The sequence below is a fragment of the Pagrus pagrus genome, assembly GCF_965226575.1.
Source record: "Pagrus pagrus genome assembly, contig: HAP1_SCAFFOLD_79, whole genome shotgun sequence".
Lineage (NCBI taxonomy): Eukaryota > Metazoa > Chordata > Actinopteri > Spariformes > Sparidae > Pagrus > Pagrus pagrus.
The window spans coordinates 63,684-83,542 of NW_028175384.1; the positions used below are offsets into that span (position 1 = coordinate 63,684).

Sequence of the window (19,859 nt, forward strand, 5' to 3'; positions counted from 1 at the left end):
GTGTATTTGCAGTGTGTGCTGTGTATTTCTTCTGTGTTTCTACAGTGATGTGTATTTCTACTGTGTATTTCTATTGTGATGTGTATTTCTACTGTGATGTGTATTTCTACTGTGTATTTCTATTGTGATGTGTATTTCTACTGTGATGTGTATTTCCACTGTGTATTTCTATTGTCTGCTGTGTATTTCTACTGTGTATTTCTATTGTGATGTGTATTTCCACTGTATATTTCGACTGTGTCTTATGTATTTCTAGTGTATTTGTACTGTGTGCTGTGTATTTCTACTGTGTATTTCTACTGTGACGTGTATTTCCACTGTGTATTTCTATTGTCTGCTCTGCATTACTACTGTGATGTGTATTTCTACTGTGTATTTCTATTGTCTGCTCTGTATTTCTACTGTGTATTTCTATTGTGCTGTGTATTTCTACTGTGTATTTCTATTGTGATATGTATTTCTACTGTGTATTTCTATTGTCTGCTCTGTATTTCTACTGTGTATATTGACTGTGTGCTATGTATTTCTATAGTATTTGTACTGTGTGCTGTGTATTTCTACTGTGATGTGTATTTCTACTGTGATCTATATTTCTACTGTGTATTTCCACTGTGTATTTCTACAGTGTATTTGGACTTTATGATGTGTATTTCTACAATGTATTTCTACCGTCTGCTATGTATTTCTAGTGTATTCCTACTGTGTGCTGTGTATTTCTACTGTGTATTTCTCTTGTCTGCTCTGTATTTCTACTGTGTATTTCTCTTGTCTGCTCTGTATTTCTACTGTGTATTTCAACTGTGTGCTATGTATTTCTAGTGTATTTGCACTGTGTGCTGTGTATTTCTACTGTGTATTTTGACTGTGTGCTGTGTATTTCTACTGTGCATTTCTATTGTGATGTGTATTTCTACTGCGTATTTCTATTGTCTGCTCTTCATTTCTAAAGTGTATTTCGACTCTGTGCTGTGTATTTCTACTGTGTATTTCTACTGTGTATTTTGACTGTGTGGTATTTCTAGTGTATTTGCACTGTGTGCTGTGTATTTCTACTGTGATGTGTATTTCTACTGTAATGTGTATTTCTACTGTGTATTTCTAGTGTCTGCTCTGTATTTCCACTGTGTTTTTATATTGTGATGTGTATTTCTACTGTGATGTTTATGTCTGCTGTGTATTTTTATTGTCTGCTCTGTATTTCTAAAGTGTATTTCGACTGTGTGCTGTGTACTTCCACTGTGTGATGTGTATTTCTACTGTGCATTTCTACTGTGTGCTCTGTATTTCTACAGTGTATTTCTACTGTGATAAGTATTTCTACTGTGCATTTCTATTGTCTGCTCTGTATTTCGACTGAGTATTTCTATTGTGAGGAGTTATTCTGCTGTGATGTGTAATTCTACTGTATATTTATACTGTGTGCTGTGTATTTCCACTGTGTATTTCTACAGTTTTCTGTATATTTCTACTTTGTTATGTGTATTTGTACTGTGTGCTCTGTGCACTGTACAGTAGCATAAGCTGTATTTGACTGCAAAAAGGTTTCTCAAGCAAGTTTCCTAGCCTGGACTGGCTACTATTGTTCTGAAATGCTAAAAATTGACATAAGCCAGTTTTCACCCTCAATGAATTAAAGATCAGGTAAAACCTTGTTTGTCATGAAATAGATCCACATTCAACCAGTTCAGGCAAGGAAACTTCAGTGAAAGACCTTTTTTCAGTCAAATACAGCTTATGCTACACTGTAAACCCGAACGTTCAAATTAATTAAATAGATTAAGTACTGCATACTCAAAGTTTTAAAAAAGTTCTACTAACTTAATTATGTCAAGTTTGTGTAACATGTTCTTTCTTTTTGAGTAATTTATACTAATAATGTTTGATTAAATTGAAATATTTCTTTATTAAGTAAGCATAAATTAAAAACACAACTTAAGTACAAGTTAATAGAATTAAGGCCTACATATAAGAATGGTAAAGTCTTCTTATTTCTATTATTTCAAATAGGTGGAATAATAGGCCTTGTACATGTTAAAATGCAATAAAAGGGGGGGAGCACCGAAGACAGGCAGCACGGAGGACTGCAGAAAGTTGGACCTACGTGGCAACAGTCAGCCTCACTGGACTTACTGTAAGTTTTGAATGTTCATATATTGTTAATATACTAACATTTAGTTGTATTTTGGGTGCGTGTCGAAAAAAATAGCAGAAATGGCGGGTCCCTATTTTTTATGTGCTTTGCCACGCTTCCAGAAGGAAACATTGTGCTAGCAAGCCTAGCAGGTGTTCAGTTGTGTGTTACCTGTTTTAATGAGGCAGTTTAAAATGTTGGATACTTGTCCTAGAGGAGGTTGCAGGGCCGGCTCTTGGCATAGGGGGTATAGGCAGTCGACTAGAGCATAAAACAAAGTGTTTTAATCTTTATAAAATGTAATTGAATCCCCCCCTCTCATGTCTCATGGTGCAACCAACCCCGCTGTGCCCGCAGTCACACACACAGCAGAGGTGTGTGCAGTGAGATTGTTTTCAAGCCGTTTTCTTGTTAGAAATGCCAGCCCCACATAGCAAGCGGGTCAGGGCCAGATCCGGCATCAAGCCGGCACCTCTGGCCTACATCTGGCATGGCAATAGTATGTTAGCCAGATGTGGGCCAGGTCTGGCAGTGATGGCACCGTTTATGAAATGGCATGCCAAATGTGGGCCAATTGTGGTTAGGTGTATGTGGCCCAGGTCTGTACAGTAGCAGACAGGTCTGGGCCAGATCTGGCATCAAGCCGGCACTTCTGGCCTATTTCTGACCTGGTAAATAGTATGTTAGCCAGGTGTGGGCCAGGTCTGGCAATGATGGCACCGTTTATGTAATGGCATGCCAAATGTGGGCCAATTGTGGTTAGGTGTATGTGGCCCAGGTCTGTACAGTAGCAGACAGGTCTGGGCCAGATCTGGCATCAAGCCGGCACTTCTGGCCTATTTCTGACCTGGTAAATAGTATGTTAGCCAGGTGTGGGCCAGGTCTGGCAATGATGGCACCGTTTATGTAATGGCATGCCAAATGTGGGCCATTTGTGGTTAGTTGTATGTGGCCCAGATACGTAGCAGACAGGTCTGGGCCAGATCTGGCATCAAGCCGGCACTTCTTGTCTATTTCTGACAAGGCAAATAGTATGTTAACCAGATGTGGGCCAAGTCTGGCAATGATGATACCGTTTATGTGATGGTACGCGATACATGGGCCAATTGTGTGTGAGTTTATTAGACCCTAGAGTGACTTTGACTAGGGTCAAAGGGGACTATTTAAGGTTTAAAAAAAAAGAGACAGGTTTTACACATTTGAATTGTTTTTTTTTTAAGTATATTTTTGGGGCTTTTATGCCTTTAATTGATAGGACAGTTCAGAGAGTGACAGGAAATGGGAGGCAGAGAGGGGGAATGACAGGCAGGATAGGGCCGCTGAATGTGGGATTCGAACCAGGGCCGCCTGCTCTACACATGGGGCGGGTGCTCTACCAACTGAACTAAACACCGCCCCAACACATTTGAATTTTAAAAAGGCAGGACAGTCCCTTTTCTTTAATAAATGATCAAAGCTTTGTCCGAGAAGGCTGAAATCCTGACATGGCCTCTGCAGTTTGTAAAGTCCCCAGCCCATACAACCTTCAGAAACTTGAAAGGTCATCCTGGTGCATGTGAGGTCTTCAAATAAACCCCTTTATTTTTATAAATTTTCACATTCTAAAAGACTTAAAGAGCATATTGCAGGTTAGACCCCCCCCCTTAAACCAATGCTTAGAAATATAATGTAGGAACAAGTTTTTCTTAAAATTATATTTATAAATATAAATTTATAAATAAGACTTCCGTTTTTGGGAGAAAATTTTACTTCCGCATCGAAAAACCCTTAACGGAAGTGACGTAGGCAGAGGGAGAGCGGTCGGTTTGAACAATAGGAAAACAATGGATTGTGGTGCTGGTTCTGACCCCGAGGGAACTTTACATGTGTATAATTACAAATACGACAGACCACAACCGTATAACTAGGAGTCCATTATGCACATTAGAGAGCAGAGAGACACCAGGAGGAGAATTGATGGCCAGAGGAGAGAGAAATTGAGCTGTGGTGTCAGGACAGTCAGTGCAGAGTTGGTCAGAGACTGGTGGCTTAGCTTACTGTATACGCATTAGCTACGGATATGCTTACATCACAACATCGTACAGATTACTACCATGTATCATGCAATAAAAAAACTAGTATTGATTATCTAATACATGTCGGAGTACTGATACTTACCAATGACAGAATATATAGAATATTTAGATTGACTACAGTAACATTATGACACAAGTTTGGTGAGAGAACATACATTTTATTAAAAACTGACTCATGAAAGTCATGACGTCAATTCTTCCCCTCAACAGCCAGCAGATGTCACTATTTTGACTGTATCGAATGCTTCGAAGCAGTGCATCATTTTCCAGGCAACTTTGTCAAAGTGGTTCAGTGCTTCAGAAAGCTTCGGTTTCACCACCACTAGGCAAAAGTTGCAATGATGGCTAAGGTGACCCATTCAATGGGTAAAATAATAATAAATAAAAGTCAGATAGCCAGCTTTACAGTGTCACATTTCATTGATTAATTTGGTGTTCCTGTTCAACCACTAGATGGCAACACCAGACATAAAATATTCATACTATTCAGTATTTTTTGTATAGCTAGGCTATTTAAATGTCTCAAATACAATAAATTTGGTTCCACAATAAAACACACATTAACAGATACATTGTCATCTAATAGTTTGCCCATGAAATCACATTTAGCACAGTCTACAATTTATAGCCATCATGGATGCCATAGCGATAATCAAATCAAATTACACTATCATCAAAACTGTAATTAATCAAAATTTTCCAGAACATATTCAGTTTATATTTGGCTGGCAATATGCAATCAATACAACTATTTACAATTCAACATTTGGAGAGTACAACATAACACAACTCACCATTTAAGAACACACTCACTCATCACTTGTATTGGAATTTAGCTCGCCTCTCTTTCAAGCAAGCAAAGCGATCAATCACCCTCTCATTGAAATCAGGCATGTTCCTGACAAGTTCCCTCTCCATGGAAAGCAGGCCCAATGCATTCAGACGTTCCTGTCCCATTGTATTTCTCAGGAATGTCTTGAACCTCTTTAAGGTGGAGAAACACCTCTCAGCTTCAGCTGTTGTCATTGGAGTGATTATGAGGATGTTCAACAGCGCCACAGTCTCAGAGAAGGTTTCCTGGAGGTTGTAGCTCTGTAGAACCTGGTACAGAGCCAGTGCACTGCAGGAGCCCCTGAAGTCTGGACTTTCGTAGATGAGAGAAAGCTCAGTCCTGAGCCTCTCCTTGTGTAGCATGGGGTATGCCCTCATGGTGGTATTCAGAGCCTCTTCAGGGAATGTTTTCAGATGCCGGTCAAACAGCTCTGCCTCTAGCAGCACGGCACTCACAAGGTAGCTGGTGAAGGAGAACCTGTCTTTGGCATGGCCCAGGATTGTTTCACAGATCTGTTAAAATGATAAAAATGTATAGTCAGTAACACACAATTGTAAAAAAAAAAATTCTACTGGTGTTGGCATGAATGTGGCCATGATCTACTGTATCTACTGTCTCACAGTTCCAAAGTATGCATTTTATTATTCATGCAGACTTATTACTGTATCCTTGTGTGAGTATAATGGACAAGTAATGGGTGAGTAAAACAAATGACTACCATCCATTACTGAATTACTGAAAAAGAGATTGTGACTTTATCACTTGGTTCCTACACTTGAGTATGCCTACATCATTGGTCAGTAGTGAATGCAGATACCTCTTTTGACAGCCTCTGCTACTCTTGTTCATAAGGCTCTCCTTGATCTTGTGGTACCTGGTGCTTCTTGCTGCTGCTGTTGAGAGGAGCTTTGGTCCCTGAAGGGAGACAGATCAAAAGTGTGAGAATATGATGACAGTATGTCAATGCCATTATCAATAATTACTCTCTTTAAAAAAAAGTAATACTAGTAAGTAATAAAAAATTGCCGCGAAACTCTTTCATTCACCAATATTTTGTTATGATACGCTAGTGCTATTCCCCTCTGAGTCCGGGGGTTAGCGGTTATCAACACCCGGGGTCTGTAGGTTGACCTACTGACCTCTGACCTGGACGATATCATCTCCGACCGCTGCCCGGCTCATTCTGATAATAATCATTCCGCTTCGGCATTCGGGTCCATTTTTAGTGCAACTAGCCAGAGCTTTAGTAAGTCTAGGTTGCGGAGAGGAAGCTGAACTTCGTCCAGCTGCTCATTTTGTTCAGACAAGTCGGACACACGCAGAAACGAACCGTAGCATTAGCGATAGCAACAAGGCGCGCCGCAGTCGGAGATGACATCATCCAGATCAGAGGTTAGTAGGTCAACCTACAGACCAACAGCTAACCCCGGACTCAGAGGGGAATAGCAGTAGCGTATCATAACAAAATATTGGTGAAATTAACGAATTTTGCGGCAGATAATGTGTTATTTAGAGGCTACATTGCACTGCCCTGTGTACTTGCATTATACAGATATACGCGGCTCTCAGCTGGATCTAATTTCGTTGGAACGACTTGTAATGACACCAAAGTTATCTGGGTGAGTAAATGATCGTATTTTATGCTAGAAATAAGGTCCAGATTGTAAAAAACGGTTATTATCCATTAATAATCAAAAGAAATATACCATCTGACCCATTTAAAAAAAAAAAAAAACAGTGTTATGAGTATGAAAAGCCTCAGAGTTATCAATGTCCTGTATCAAATCATGAATGCTGGCAGTGAATATGCCAACAGCTTCCTCCTTGTTGATCTTCTGGAGGGATCTGGAAAGGGGAGCCGCAGCAGACGAGGACAGGACAGTGCTGCACTCTCGCACTCTCAGAGAATCCATGAGGAGCCAAAAATGCTGACAGACATGAAAGACATATGTGAAAGGCAGAAGATTACAGTACATAAATAACACAAGATATACAAACTGAAATACAAGTTATGATACTTTTTCATCAGAAATCACAAGAAGACCCTTACCTGCTTTATTTTTGCACAAGTTCCCTCCTGCGTCTCAATGTTTCTTTCCGTTGGAGTTACTTACTTCAGTTTCTCCACAACAGGCTGAGCAGTTAGTAAATAGAGACATAAGCTGGCTTTGGCACACAATGAACTTGTCAGTAGCCCTGAAAAAAGAAAATTACCTATTAATTTGCACCATGACACATCTTGGGCTGTGCCTGGAAAGCTAGGATAATAAGAGGTCAATCTTTATACAAATATGTAACTTAATACATTCAATGGTTGGTTTACTACATATACCCTTGTCCAACCTGCAATCCCATACAACAGCTCTGTCACAGAATGTGTTCAAGTGTGTTAAAAATGGAGGTCAGATAGTGTTGGAGTTGTACCGCCTGTATGCATATAGATAGCATATATAACTCGAAAAATTGTATTTCCTGCGAAAATACAGCGTGAATGCTGACGGCTGAATTGATTTCGGAAATCTGCTGAATGTGCTGGAAAACACTTGCCTAATGCATAAAAAATGCATACAACTATGAGAATGAATGGTCAAGAATTTGCAGAAAAAGCTGTCTTTTTTCAAAAGCTGAAAAGTCAAAGGCGGAAAAGTAATAGGTTCAAAGAGCTTAAAAAGCTGAACATTTTGATAATTGGATGGTTTCTCTAGCTGAACATGAAGCTGAATATTTGAAAAGGATGAAAAGGCTGAAAAGCTGAAAAGTAATAGGCTGAAAGAGCTTAAAAAGCTGAACAGTTTGACAGCCAAACAGTTTCTGTAGCTGCATATGCTGGAGCAATAGCAGAATCAAAGTTGAAAATGTCCCCATAAGAATGAATGGGAAAACACCTCCCAAACTCCTGCAGGTTTAGAAAAAAGTGTAATGGTTATGGCCAAAATATGTATACAGTGAGTAACAGGAGACATTGCTGAACCATGTGATGTCTTTTTTATTTCTGTAAAGTGAAAAATGAGGGAGCCAGAGCGAGAGACAAAACCGGTACCGTCTGCTCCACTCCAGAAATTTAGGCTCAAAGTTAACACTGCAGCTTATGGGGGAGTTGCTGGAGTGCTTGTCGCTCGAGGGCTTCTACAGCCAAAAGTTTAAGTCCTACATCTGAAATAAGAACATCACCTGAAAGCCAACAAGATTTCCTACATTTCTATGTATATATTGTCTATGTGAAGTAAAAGCTGTGGGACCCAAATCAAGATGAAGAGAGTTTTTTCTCAAGTTTTTGCAGCTGCTCTCCACTCTAGCGATGATGTCACCCACTCTAGCTCACGCAAATGTTATAAAACAAGACTTACAAGTGGCTGTTCACGTTCAGCTGAGTCTCTGTCTGATCCGTTACTGTCTCCTGCCGGGGCGGCAGCACCAGCAGCTGCTGACAGACAGCGGTCCGGATGAGGCTGTCGGCACCGAAGGCACCGCACCGCACCGGGGGTTGGAGGGGAGAGGGGGGCGGGGGGTCGCACAGTTCTTGCTTCGGAATCCCAGTTGAACTCCATCAGATCGCTGGAGTGATAACCCTCTGGTTTAAACTGAGCGACACACAACCGAGTTTTTCGTAGCTGACGCAGAGGTCAAGCCCCGTCTCTTCAGCTGCACAACATGCACCCAGGCACGGAAGATAGCACCGTTTTTTTTCTGGTGGACCGGTGGACTCGATGTCGTGACAGGCTGGAGTTTGTGAAACCACCACAAACTGAATAATTTACCATGTCCATGATAACGCAATCCAAACCTGCTGTAAACACACTGACTCACGATAAGACGACCGCTCTGACAAATAGCCATCTGCTCCCACACTAAGCTATGGCAGCTGCTAGCATACAACTCCCTCTTGTGACGTAATATGACGCGATGTTGGAAAAAAAAAAAGAGAGAGACAGAGAGAGTTTTTAGGCGCTGTGCTCACTTTTTCGGTTAAATTTGTGCTCTTGTGTCTTGAAAAAACATTTCAAATCCTCACTCAACTTTTCAAATGGTATTTTTCACACATTACATTTATTTTGTAAACCAGTATAACCTGCAATATGAAAAATCCTTAGGCACACTTGTATTGGGGGGTCAACCACCGTGCAAAATTTAGGGTCTCTAGGGTCAAAGGGGGCCATTTAAGGCCAAAAAAGACATGTAAAACTGTTTAACAAAAATATCAAAACTTTATTCTAAATGAATACGATTTGAGTATGTTGCTCAGCTAAAATTGTAATACAAGAACATTTTGGTCCCATAATTGGAGCGTTCTTCGTTTTCCTAGTGGCCAGCAGTTGTGAGCTTTTGGAATAGATAACAAGTTTCAAGTCATTCAGTTTGTTGGAATGGTGAGCCTCATTTGGTTTAAAAATGTGAAAGTTTGAAGGCCCGCCTACCAAAAAGTAGATGTTTAATCAAAGCCAAACCAATGCTTATCTACTCATCTGGGGCTACAGAACAACATATCAAAAGCTCAGACTTCCACGACCTCTATAAAAAAAATGCTATAAATTTGTCAGTATGTCAGAGGGTGTAACACCCTTGGGTTTTTGAAAAGGACCTTTTTTCTAAATGACTTATATTTTGCTTTCGTATTCTTGTGTAGGGGCCCCAAGACAACCTCCATGCAAATTTTGGGGTCTCTAAGGTGAAAGGGGGCTGCATGGCAGCCAAAGAGACAGGGGGTATTAAAGGTGAAAAAACAGGATTGAAGGGATTTAGCCAGATTTTTATGTTGCTCACTTATAAGTGTCATACAAAAATATTTTTGTCCCATAATGATTAGAGCTTTCTAAAGCTACTTAGCTTTCCTATTCAAAACACTCTGTACACATTCAGGATGACAAACTCTGTTATTCCTCTTAATCTGCACACAAATGCACCAGTCTGCTTCGAGTCGGATTATGCTGACCACTGGGGCATACCTTTTATGCAAGAGTGTTACTGTTCTGTGCATGTTTAAAATACTTTTATTAAAACATGTTACTGTATATCCTACTGTATAGCCTCCCCTTTCACCCCCTCCATGCCCCCGGCTTTACTGTGCGGTCCCGGCCGGTGGAGCCCCCGCTGCACCATCCACCGGGCCGCCGGTAATGCTCCACTGTCACACCAACTGGGGTAAAAGTCCTCGCAGACATTTCATGGGACACATAAATAATCAAAGTGCACGTGCAGCTAGTGGAAACGAGCCAGGAAAGAGCATGCATGACAGCGTGACGTGAGCATTTCCTCAGAATGATTGACATGTTGGAGGACAAATAAGATGATCCACCCGGGGTGCTGCATTTGCAATGTTATAAAAGGTTGGCCACCAGAAAAATATCTATGACCCAGTAGGATTACAACCTATATGGACAAGCAAGTTAATTTTTTGCTGGAAATCCAATATGGCCACCACAATATTAGCCCCAGTATAATTGAGGTGAATAGGGCAAAAATTTAAACTAAGAGATATATCCATGAAACTTCACAGGTTGATCACTGACATGAATAAGAACATCCTTTGTATTGGAGGTTTCCATGAATATATATTTAAATATGCAAATAGGGCATTATTTGATTACATTTGCCTTAGCCTAACCCTAACACTGTAAAGTAACTCGGATTAATGGGTAGTCGGACTTTTGGGTGGTCGGACTGACGTATGCTCCCCCAATTCTGTATGGAGGCAATTTCCCGAGCAGCATCAGAAATCTCTCTAGTGAGAGGGAGAAGACAGACTTCAAAGCTAAGGCTGTTAAGAGAGGACTCAGGGTGGGGGAGGGGATGCCACCATAGGATGCCACTCAACAGGCTTAGAAACTGACCTTCAGTGTCACTACAATGAGCTGCCAGAGCTAAAATATCAGTCTTTCCTAAATATTGTCTCAATATTCAGCCTTCCATTATAAGTCATTTCTTACAAGTTACAAAATTTAATAGAAAAGAAAAATTCTAATTGTATTTTTTATTTTATTTTCAATAGTAATTTAAATATACATATCTGGTATAAAATATGTGAAAATCCCTATTAAAGATAAACAGCATTTAAAAAGTTCAGACTTGTGCTGCTCTGTATCTCAGATTGAATAAGTGCCATACTACATGCTCCTCTGAAAGTTCACAGTCAGGTCAGGTGCAAGTCAGGGTGGGGGAGGGGAGCTTTCAATGCACCTGCACCTCCAAACTCCCTCCAAAAACACTGCTGCGTTCAAGGCAGGCAGGAATTACTGATTTCCTGGAACTGAATAAATAATGATTATTAATACATGTTTAACTTCTTAATCCCTTTATGATTTGAAATTATTTGAAGATAAAAAAATATTTTAACTCATTTTTACTAATCAAAACCATCCCATGGCTTGCATGACTGAGAATATTAAGATTATTTCATTTTTAATAGGCAGTTTTCGTAGTATTCACTCTGCTTAAAACTATATTTGAAGTAATTATTTAATATGGGAGTAATTACCTCAATCTGTAGTATTTTTACATTGAAACATTTGATAAAAGTTTCCTTTCAATTTGAGGCCATAACAGTAGTGAAGTTTCCCACTGCCTGTGAATGCAATCGGAGAAGCAGATCGTGCAGAGAAGTTGACTGAGGACTGGAGGTATGTTTGCGATACTATTTTTTTTAAATTAATTTTTGCATGTTATCTTGTCGACATTCAAATTACCCCATTTACTAAATGTTTGAAACCTTAATTACTATCGTCTATTGTATCCTCGTAGCATGACGTCCGCGAATAAAGCCAAGCCGTATTAGGTCGATTGTAAAGTTACAAAATACATAAATTACGAGATTGAAACAAACAGTGAAAGTGATTCAGATTTTAATGATTAACATCTGTGATAGACTGCCATGAGCTGTTCTCATGGCACAATCCTTTGTGCATATGGTGGCATGCAAGGTTAGCCACAACCACTAGCCACAGCTGTAGTCACCATGGATTTTATTTCAACCAGTATGTAACAAATTACATTTCCATGCTCAACGCTTTTTTTTTAAATGTCGACTTACTCGATTGTGATTTTATACAAAGACGTATTGAAAATGTCAAGATTAAACTCTGCAGGGGACGTCAGCGCCGTTTTGGGAGGAACGCGCATAGTCAAAAATGACCTCCTAGTGTTTACCAAACCACACCTTGACCTTGTTGGAAAGCGTCATGAGGTCAAAGAAAGATGTGAATGAGAATTCAAAAGGACTGAACTGTCTGCGGTGCTCAGAGAATCCGACTACACTATGTCTTCGGGTGTTATTGACATGGTCTGCGAAGGAACAGAAGCACATGGCTAATTCATATGCAAAATAATGTCATCAGACTGTTCGGACCTTCTCTTGAATTATAAACTGTAATTATAAACTTGAGAGGCAGAAGAAACTTTCCTGGAGAAATATACTTAACCATGGGCGAAACTTTAGTTTCAGAAGTGGGGGGGACACAAGTAGGAACGGCAAATTTGTGTACGCATAGCGCGTGTTGTGTTCTGTAACGCTGTTACGTTGGAGTGTCACTAGATGGCACCACTGAATAAGACAGGACTATGTATGTAGGTGAAGAGAAGAAGAAGGAGCTGTTGTTATGAAGCTGTACTTCCTGCTGAAGATGTTGAGTAAAGTCCCTTGAGCTTACAAGTTGGTTTTCATTCTTCACTACACCACAGTGCGCTCGATTTCTGCCTGCGTAGAGCTTAAATCATGCCATTTCTATTTAACCCTAGCCTACTATTTTGTCATTAGCCATACTGCCAGTGGCGGAGCGTGGGTCTCAGCACAGAGAGGGAGGAGCATTCTCGATGGGCCCTTGTGATAGTTATTTAAACATTGCATTTATTCCATTATTTAAACATGCTAGTCACACTAAATATTTCTGCAGAAGACAATGCCACAGATCACCCCCTCTGACACACACACACACACACAGGTCACTGTCTGAGTCAGTGGCTACCATGTCTAAGCCATGTAGCTACCATGTTAATTGTAGACTGTGTCCATTTAATGTTTGTGTTGTACCAAAGACATGGTAGCTACTGACTCAGCCAGACATCAACCTGCTTGAGCTTTCAACACCATAGACAGTGTTGGTCACAGACTGACAGTCAGACACAAATCAACTCAACTCAGTAACCAATCACACAAGCAGCTCCATGGCTCCATGTTGTCCCTGTGTGATGTTCAGGACAGGTGAGGACAGTCTGAGGACAGAGAGCTCTGAGGTTGAAGTTTATAATTATGAAATGCACCGTGAGACTGTGACAGGTCTGTACGTCTTGACCACATGTCAGCTGTTCAGCTGTAGTAGAGGAAACTCCGCTGTTCTCAGCTCCACCGCAAGGAGCGCTTTTATTTTTATTTTTATTTATTTTTTTAATTTAGCTCCGGTAGCGACCCGGCTGAAATGCATGAGGATGCGCGGATCCGGTGTATTTATCAAGGCTTGGTCATCCTGCTGAGGCACCGGGTTGGTTTGAGCTGCGTTCATGAAGCCAGTCTTTAATCTCGCGTCTCCAACTTGTTCAGAACGCTGCTGCCCGATTTTTAACAGGCACGTCCAGGTGTGAACACATTACCCCTGTGCTGTCGTCACTCCACTGGCTTCCAGTTCGTTTTAGAATTGATTTTAAACTTTTATTGTTTGTTTTTTACTCCATTAATGGCCTGGCTCCCTCCTACCTGTCAGAGATTTTAACTGTCCGCGATCATGGCAGGGCCCTCCGTTCTTCCGGCCAGCTCCTGTTAGAGGTACCAAGGTCAAGACTTAAACAGTGGGGCGATCGTTCTTTTGCTGTCACAGCTCCCAGGCTGTGGAACAGACTGCCCCCTGACATTCGCACCACTACTGACCTCAGCCTTTTTAAATCGAAGCTGAAGACACACTTTTTTAGATTGGCATTTAACTCTGACTAGGGTAGTCCTGCTCTTAGGTGTACTTATTTTGCCTGTTTTTTACTTAATGCACTTTTGGAGGGCCTTTAACACCCTGCAGCACTAGTAGTACTTTCTTGTGTTTTCTTGCAGCACTGTAGCACTTTCCTGTGTTTTTTATGTATTGCTTTTATGTATTATTTTATTGTTTTGATGTAAAGCACTTTGGGTACCGTCTGGCTATTGTAAAGTGCTATACAAATAAAATGTGATTGATTGATTGATTGATTAAGTTAGAGGCTACTTTCAAACTCGTTACTCACTGGTCGTCAGCGTTTTAGCGATCGTACAGCCTGAGGCCAGTATACAACAGGTAACGGTGTTGTTGTCTCTTTTCACCTCCTCTCTTCCTTGTGTGATCAGTGCGCTGCATACACGTTTTAAACAGAGATGGCTAAGCGCCTGGTTTAACATATTAGTTAGCTAACGTTAGCTACAATAGTGTATAGAGTAAAGTTAGAAATACCAGTAATGACTAATCAACCCACATTTTCTTTCTTCCTTTTTAGTCCCGTTCCAAATAAGGACTTTAAGTTGAGCTGTCGGCTCCTTTTCATCTTTTTGCTGCTGTGCCGCGTCCTGTCTGTGTCTTTGATTGAGCACGTAGTGTGAGGGGGGCTTCCGAGCGGTCAGTTTACGCAGGGTTTCTTGTTGTTTTGCAATTACAGCCTGTGCCTACTGTTAGTTTTCAAAGTGTAAAAAGTGGGGGGGACAAAAACATGATTTTGAAAAGTGGGGCGGACATGTCCCCCCTGTCCCCAGTGGAAATTGCGCCCTTGTCTTCATAGCAAACAAGTTTTTACCTGGAATTTAATTCATTAAGGGTGAAAACTGGCTTATGTCAAAAATGAGCATTTCAGAGCGAGAGGAGCCTGTTTCTGCACTGTACAGTAGCCTAAGCTGCATTTCACTGAAAAAAGGTCTTTCAAACAAGTTTTCTATCCTGAACTGGTTGAATTTGGATCTTCTTCATGGCAAACGTGTTTTTACCTGGAATTTAATTCATTAAGGGTGAAAACTGGCTTATGTCAAAAATGAGCCTTTCAGAGCGAGAGGAGCCTATTTTTGTCTAAGCTGCATTTCACTGAAAAAAGGTCTTTCAAAGAAGTTTTCTAGCCTGAACAGGTTGAATTTGGATCTTCTTCATGGCAAAGGAGTTTTTACCTGGAATTTAATAGATTAAGGGTGAAAACTGACTTATGTCAAAAATGAGCATTTCAGAGCGAGAGGAGCCTGTTTCTGCACTGTACAGTAGCCTAAGCTGCATTTCACTGAAAAAAGGTCTTTCAAACAAGTTTTCTAGCCTGAACTGGTTGAATTTGGATCTTCTTCATGGCAAAGGAGTTTTTACCTGGAATTAAATTCATTAAGACTGAAAAGTGGCTTATGTCAAAAATGAGCGTTTCAGAGCGAGAGGAGCCTGTTTTTGCACTAAGCTGCATTTCACTGAAAAACGGTCTTTCAAACAGGTTTTCTAGCCTGAACTGGTTGAATTTGGATCTTCTTCATGGCAAAGGAGTTTTTACCTGGAATTTCATTCATTAAGGCTGAAAAGTGGCTTATGTGAAAAATGAGCGTTTCAGAGCGAGAGGAGCCTGTTTTTGCACTGTACAGTCGCCTAAGGCTGAAAAGTGGCTTATGTGAAAAATGAGCGTTTCAGAGCGAGAGGAGCCTGTTTTTGCACTAAACTGCATTTCACTTAAAAAAGGTCTTTCAAACAGGTTTTCTAGCCTGAACTGGTTGAATTTGGATCTTCTTCATGGCAAAGGAGTTTTTACCTGGAATTTAATTCATTAAGGGTGAAAACTGGCTTATGTCAAAAATGAGCATTTCAGAGCGAGAGGAGCCTGTTTCTGCACTGTACAGTAGCCTAAGCTGCATTTCACTGAAAAAAGGTCTTTCAAACAAGTTTTCTAGCCTGAACTGGTTGAATTTGGATCTTCTTCATGGCAAAGGAGTTTTTACCTGGAATTTAATTCATTAAGGGTGAAAACTGGCTTATGTCAAAAATGAGCATTTCAGAGCGAGAGGAGCCTGTTTCTGCACTGTACAGTAGCCTAAGCTGCATTTCACTGAAAAAAGGTCTTTCAAACAGGTTTTCTAGCCTGAACTGGTTGAATTTGGATCTTCTTCATGGCAAAGGAGTTTTTACCTGGAATTTAATTCATTAAGACTGAAAAGTGGCTTATGTCAAAAATGAGCGTTTCAGAGCGAGAGGAGCCTGTTTTTGCACTAAGCTGCATTTCACTGAAAAAAGGTCTTTCAAACAGGTTTTCTAGCCTGAACTGGTTGAATTTGGATCTTCTTCATGGCAAAGGAGTTTTTACCTGGAATTTAATTCATTAAGGGTGAAAACTGGCTTAAGTCAAAAATAGACGTTTCAGAGCGAGAGGAGCCTGTTTTTGCGCTGTACAGTAGCCTAAGCTGCATTTCACTGAAAAAAGGTCTTTCAAACAGGTTTTCTATCCTGAACTGGTTGAATTTGGATCTTCTTCATGGCAAAGGAGTTTTTACCTGGAATTTAATTCATTAAGGGTGAAAAGTGGCTTATGTGAAAAATGAGCGTTTCAGAGCAAGAGGAGCCTGTTTTTGCACTGTACAGTCGCCTAAGCTGCATTTCACTGAAAAAAGGTCTTTCAAACAGGTTTTCTAGCCTGAACTGGTTGAATTTGTGTGGCGGAGCGCTGTTGAACGCCCGTCATTTCCTGACCGGCACGCTCTCTCTCTCAGAGAGTGCCGGTGGGGCGCCTCATTGTTCCGGCAGAGCCAAGCTCCTTATCACCTGTTTCCCCGCCGGCCGCATGTCGCGGTCCAGCAGTGACATAAACTTTTTACCCTGAACTCTGTTCTCCCCTCCGTGGGTTGTCGAGGGTGCACACTCGGCGCCTACGCGACACGTACACACACACACACACACACACACCTACACACATGCTCACCTGCTGTTGCTGCGGAGGTCTGTCTCGGGTTCACGGGCCGAACCGAGGCAGTTCCGGGCCACGTCATAAGTAGCGCACTGTGGCGTGCTTCCATGGGTCAGGCGACCATGGACTAAACTATGTGTGTTAATTGTTTTGAAATATTGTTAATGTATGTGTTCTGTGGGAAAAGTGGCACAGCCATATGAGGGGTTATTAGTGCCACAGTACTGGGGTTATATTTAAAGGGGTTCTGTTAGTTTTGTGCTTTGTTTCCCAGTTTATGTTTCTTAACCCGTGTTTTGTTAATTGGTTTGCCCGGGGGAGGGGCCAAGGGGGTTTTTAAAGAGAGCTCGGCTCACTTGAAGGAAGGATTCGGCTGAGTGGCATGTGGATAACAGTTGCTGCCTGTTCCTTGTAAATATTTTTTTTACTCTGTCATATTGTAAATATTCCTGCGTTTTTTTTGTTGCTTTGCCACCTGTGGGTATTTTTGTCTTTGGGTTTTTGGTGTAATAAAAAGAAAATCACCAAACTAAAGTTTGCCGACTGGGCCATCATCTTTCCAAACCAGCGTTTCAAAGTATCGAACCCCGACATTTGGTGTCAGAAGTGGGATGGCCAGTCGACGAGGGCGCATCCGGTACACAGGAAGACGGGTACTGGGTTGCGCTCACAAAAGGAGGAACCAGTGCAGGACAAAGATGGCGAGGAGGGAGCCTGGTCCACAGCCGAGGAGGACGAAGGGGGTGCGGCGGCCCCAGTCCGGCAGGCCGGCCCTGGAGCTCCAAGTCCAGGAGAGGAGCTGGTGGCGGTCATGAGGACCTTCCTGGAGGGACAGCAGAGAAGAGAGGAGGGGTTCCTGGCAGAGCTCAGGGGACTCCAGGCTTCGTGGCCAGCCCCGCAACTGGATCAGGCAGTGGCAGGGCCGAGGCCGGTAGCACCTGTCCCTGCACCTGGGTCCCTATCACCATCTGAGAGGTCGCTGATGAGCCTTAGAATGGACTTACCTACACCTGCTGCACCGCGCCGCAGTTCACCCTTAAGGGCGGCAAGGTTTGGGGTGAGCAGTGGGACAGAACCTCCGAGGCCGGAGAGCAGACCCTTTGGTGACCCCAAGATTCCCCAGTACCTGGCTGGGGAGGACATTGGAAATTACCTGCTTCGCTTCGAGCGGATTGCCAGAACGTGTGGTTGGCCAGATGGTGAGTGGGCGTGTCGCCTGGTGCCGCTACTCACTGGGAAGGCGCTAGAGGCGTACACCGCTATGGACGAGGAGAGGGCTCATTCATACCCGGACCTGAAGGCGGCACTCCTGACCAAGTTTGACGTCTCACCGGAGACGTATCGCCAGCAGTTCCGGGCCATGGCAGTTCCACCGGGAGAGAACCCAACAGAAACTTACCACCGCTTAAAGGGTCTCTACCGTCGATGGATTCGGCCAGAGCAGCATACCAAGGAGCAGATCGGTGAGCAGGTCATCTTGGAGCAGCTGCTGCGAGTCTTCCCAACAGACATCCGCACCTGGGTGAAGGAGCACAAGCCAACGGATGGGTTAGCTGCAGGCAAGCTAGCGCTGCAGTACCTCAACGCACGGAGGGGAGGCCCGCCTGCTTATCACGGTGGTCCCAGTCGCCAGGTTTCGTCGCAGCCCAGACCAGCAGCCAGAGCCAGCCAGCATCCGCCTGGAGAATCCCGGCCCACACCTCGCCAGCGCAGCCCCGGTAAGGAGTTCATCTGTTTCTACTGCCAGCAAGCAGGGCACAAGGCTTCGTTGTGCCCCATCAGAAAAGCTAAGCTTAGCGGGGCATGCTACACTCCTCGGGCTGAGGTTGCAAGTGCTGGGGGAGGGCAACAGCGTTTTAAGGACGTTACCATTAATGGTGAGTCTGTGACTGCTCTGGTTGACTCGGGGAGCTTCCTGACGCTGGTCCGAAGGGAGTTGGTGCCAACGGGCGTGGTGGATTATAGCAGACAGGAAGACATTTTGTGTGTGCACGGGGACAGCCATTCCTACCCCACAGCTGAGGTGACGGTGGTGGTGGATGAGCAACCTTACCTGCTGACGGTCGGGGTGGTGGAAAGGTTACCTGTTGCTGCTATCCCGGGGTGGGACTTACCTGTGCTGCTGGACGTGCTGCTGGAGGCCGGCCCCAAAGACAGTGACCTGGGGAAGGGTTTGTCCGGTTATGTGATCACCCGCACCCAGGCCAGGGCGGGGGTGACAGCCGACCCAGGGCCGAAAAAGGGGCCCGATCCAGAACTCTTTTCAACCCTGGACAGCAGTTTGTTTGAGGGGCCCATGAAGGGGCCCAGGAAGTCTCGCCGCCAGCGGCGGTTTGAAAAGGGGCTGAAGTCCCGGGAGCCGGACTGTGCAAAGGGACTGGCAAAGGGCATGTGGGAGGTGCCAGAGGACATTGGGGCCCTGCAAAGGGAGGATGGGACTCTGAAGTCCTTGTTCGCCAAGGTGGTTGGGGGGCTGGATATGTCAAAAGGGGAGAAAGAATGTTTTGTTGTTGACAGTGATGTTTTGTATGCAGTGGCGGAGGGGGTCAAACGCCTTGTGGTTCCTGTGTCATGCCGGCCGATGATAATGCACCTGGCACACACCTTGCCTTGGGCAGGTCATCTTGGCCGCAACAAAACCTATTTGCGCATATCCCCCAGGTTCTATTGGCCTTCCATGTATGTTGATGTGCAAACCTTCTGCAAAACCTGTCCCACCTGTCAGAAAACTTGCTATGTCTGCCAGTCCGACCGAGCCTACCTACAACCCCTGCCCATGATCTCCACTCCGTTTAGGCGTGTGGCCATGGACATTGTGGGCCCATTGGTGAAGAGCAGTGGGGGGCACCAGTACATCCTGGTGCTCTGTGACTACGCCACACGGTTCCCAGAGGCTTTCCCCCTGCGCACGGTCACTGCTCCTGCTGGTCTGCGTTGTCTTGTTCAGTTGTTTTCCAGGGTTGGT

The 19,859-nt window shown here is 43.2% G+C and overlaps 1 protein-coding gene across 4 annotated transcripts in view; it reads right to left on the reverse strand.

The window, feature by feature from the left end:
* Nucleotides 1–4,349: 4,349 nt before the first annotated feature.
* Nucleotides 4,350–19,859, reverse strand: part of LOC311253940 (uncharacterized protein) — a 32,502-nt gene continuing 16,992 nt past the window's right edge. The window contains exons 1-4 of one of the 4 annotated variants that reach the window (XM_084384391.1): nucleotides 8,386–8,669; nucleotides 7,089–7,234; nucleotides 5,913–6,966; nucleotides 4,350–5,550 (exon numbers count right to left, since the gene is read on the reverse strand). In XM_084384391.1, the coding sequence (XP_084240517.1) occupies nucleotides 5,023–5,550; nucleotides 5,913–6,008 (624 nt within the window). In that variant the 5' untranslated portion in view covers nucleotides 6,009–6,966; nucleotides 7,089–7,234; nucleotides 8,386–8,669 and the 3' untranslated portion in view covers nucleotides 4,350–5,022. Of the gene's footprint in view, nucleotides 5,551–5,855; nucleotides 8,320–8,385; nucleotides 8,687–19,859 lie in introns of those variants that run through there. The other 3 variants (XR_014622075.1, XM_084384390.1, XM_084384389.1) reach the window with 3 other exon arrangements.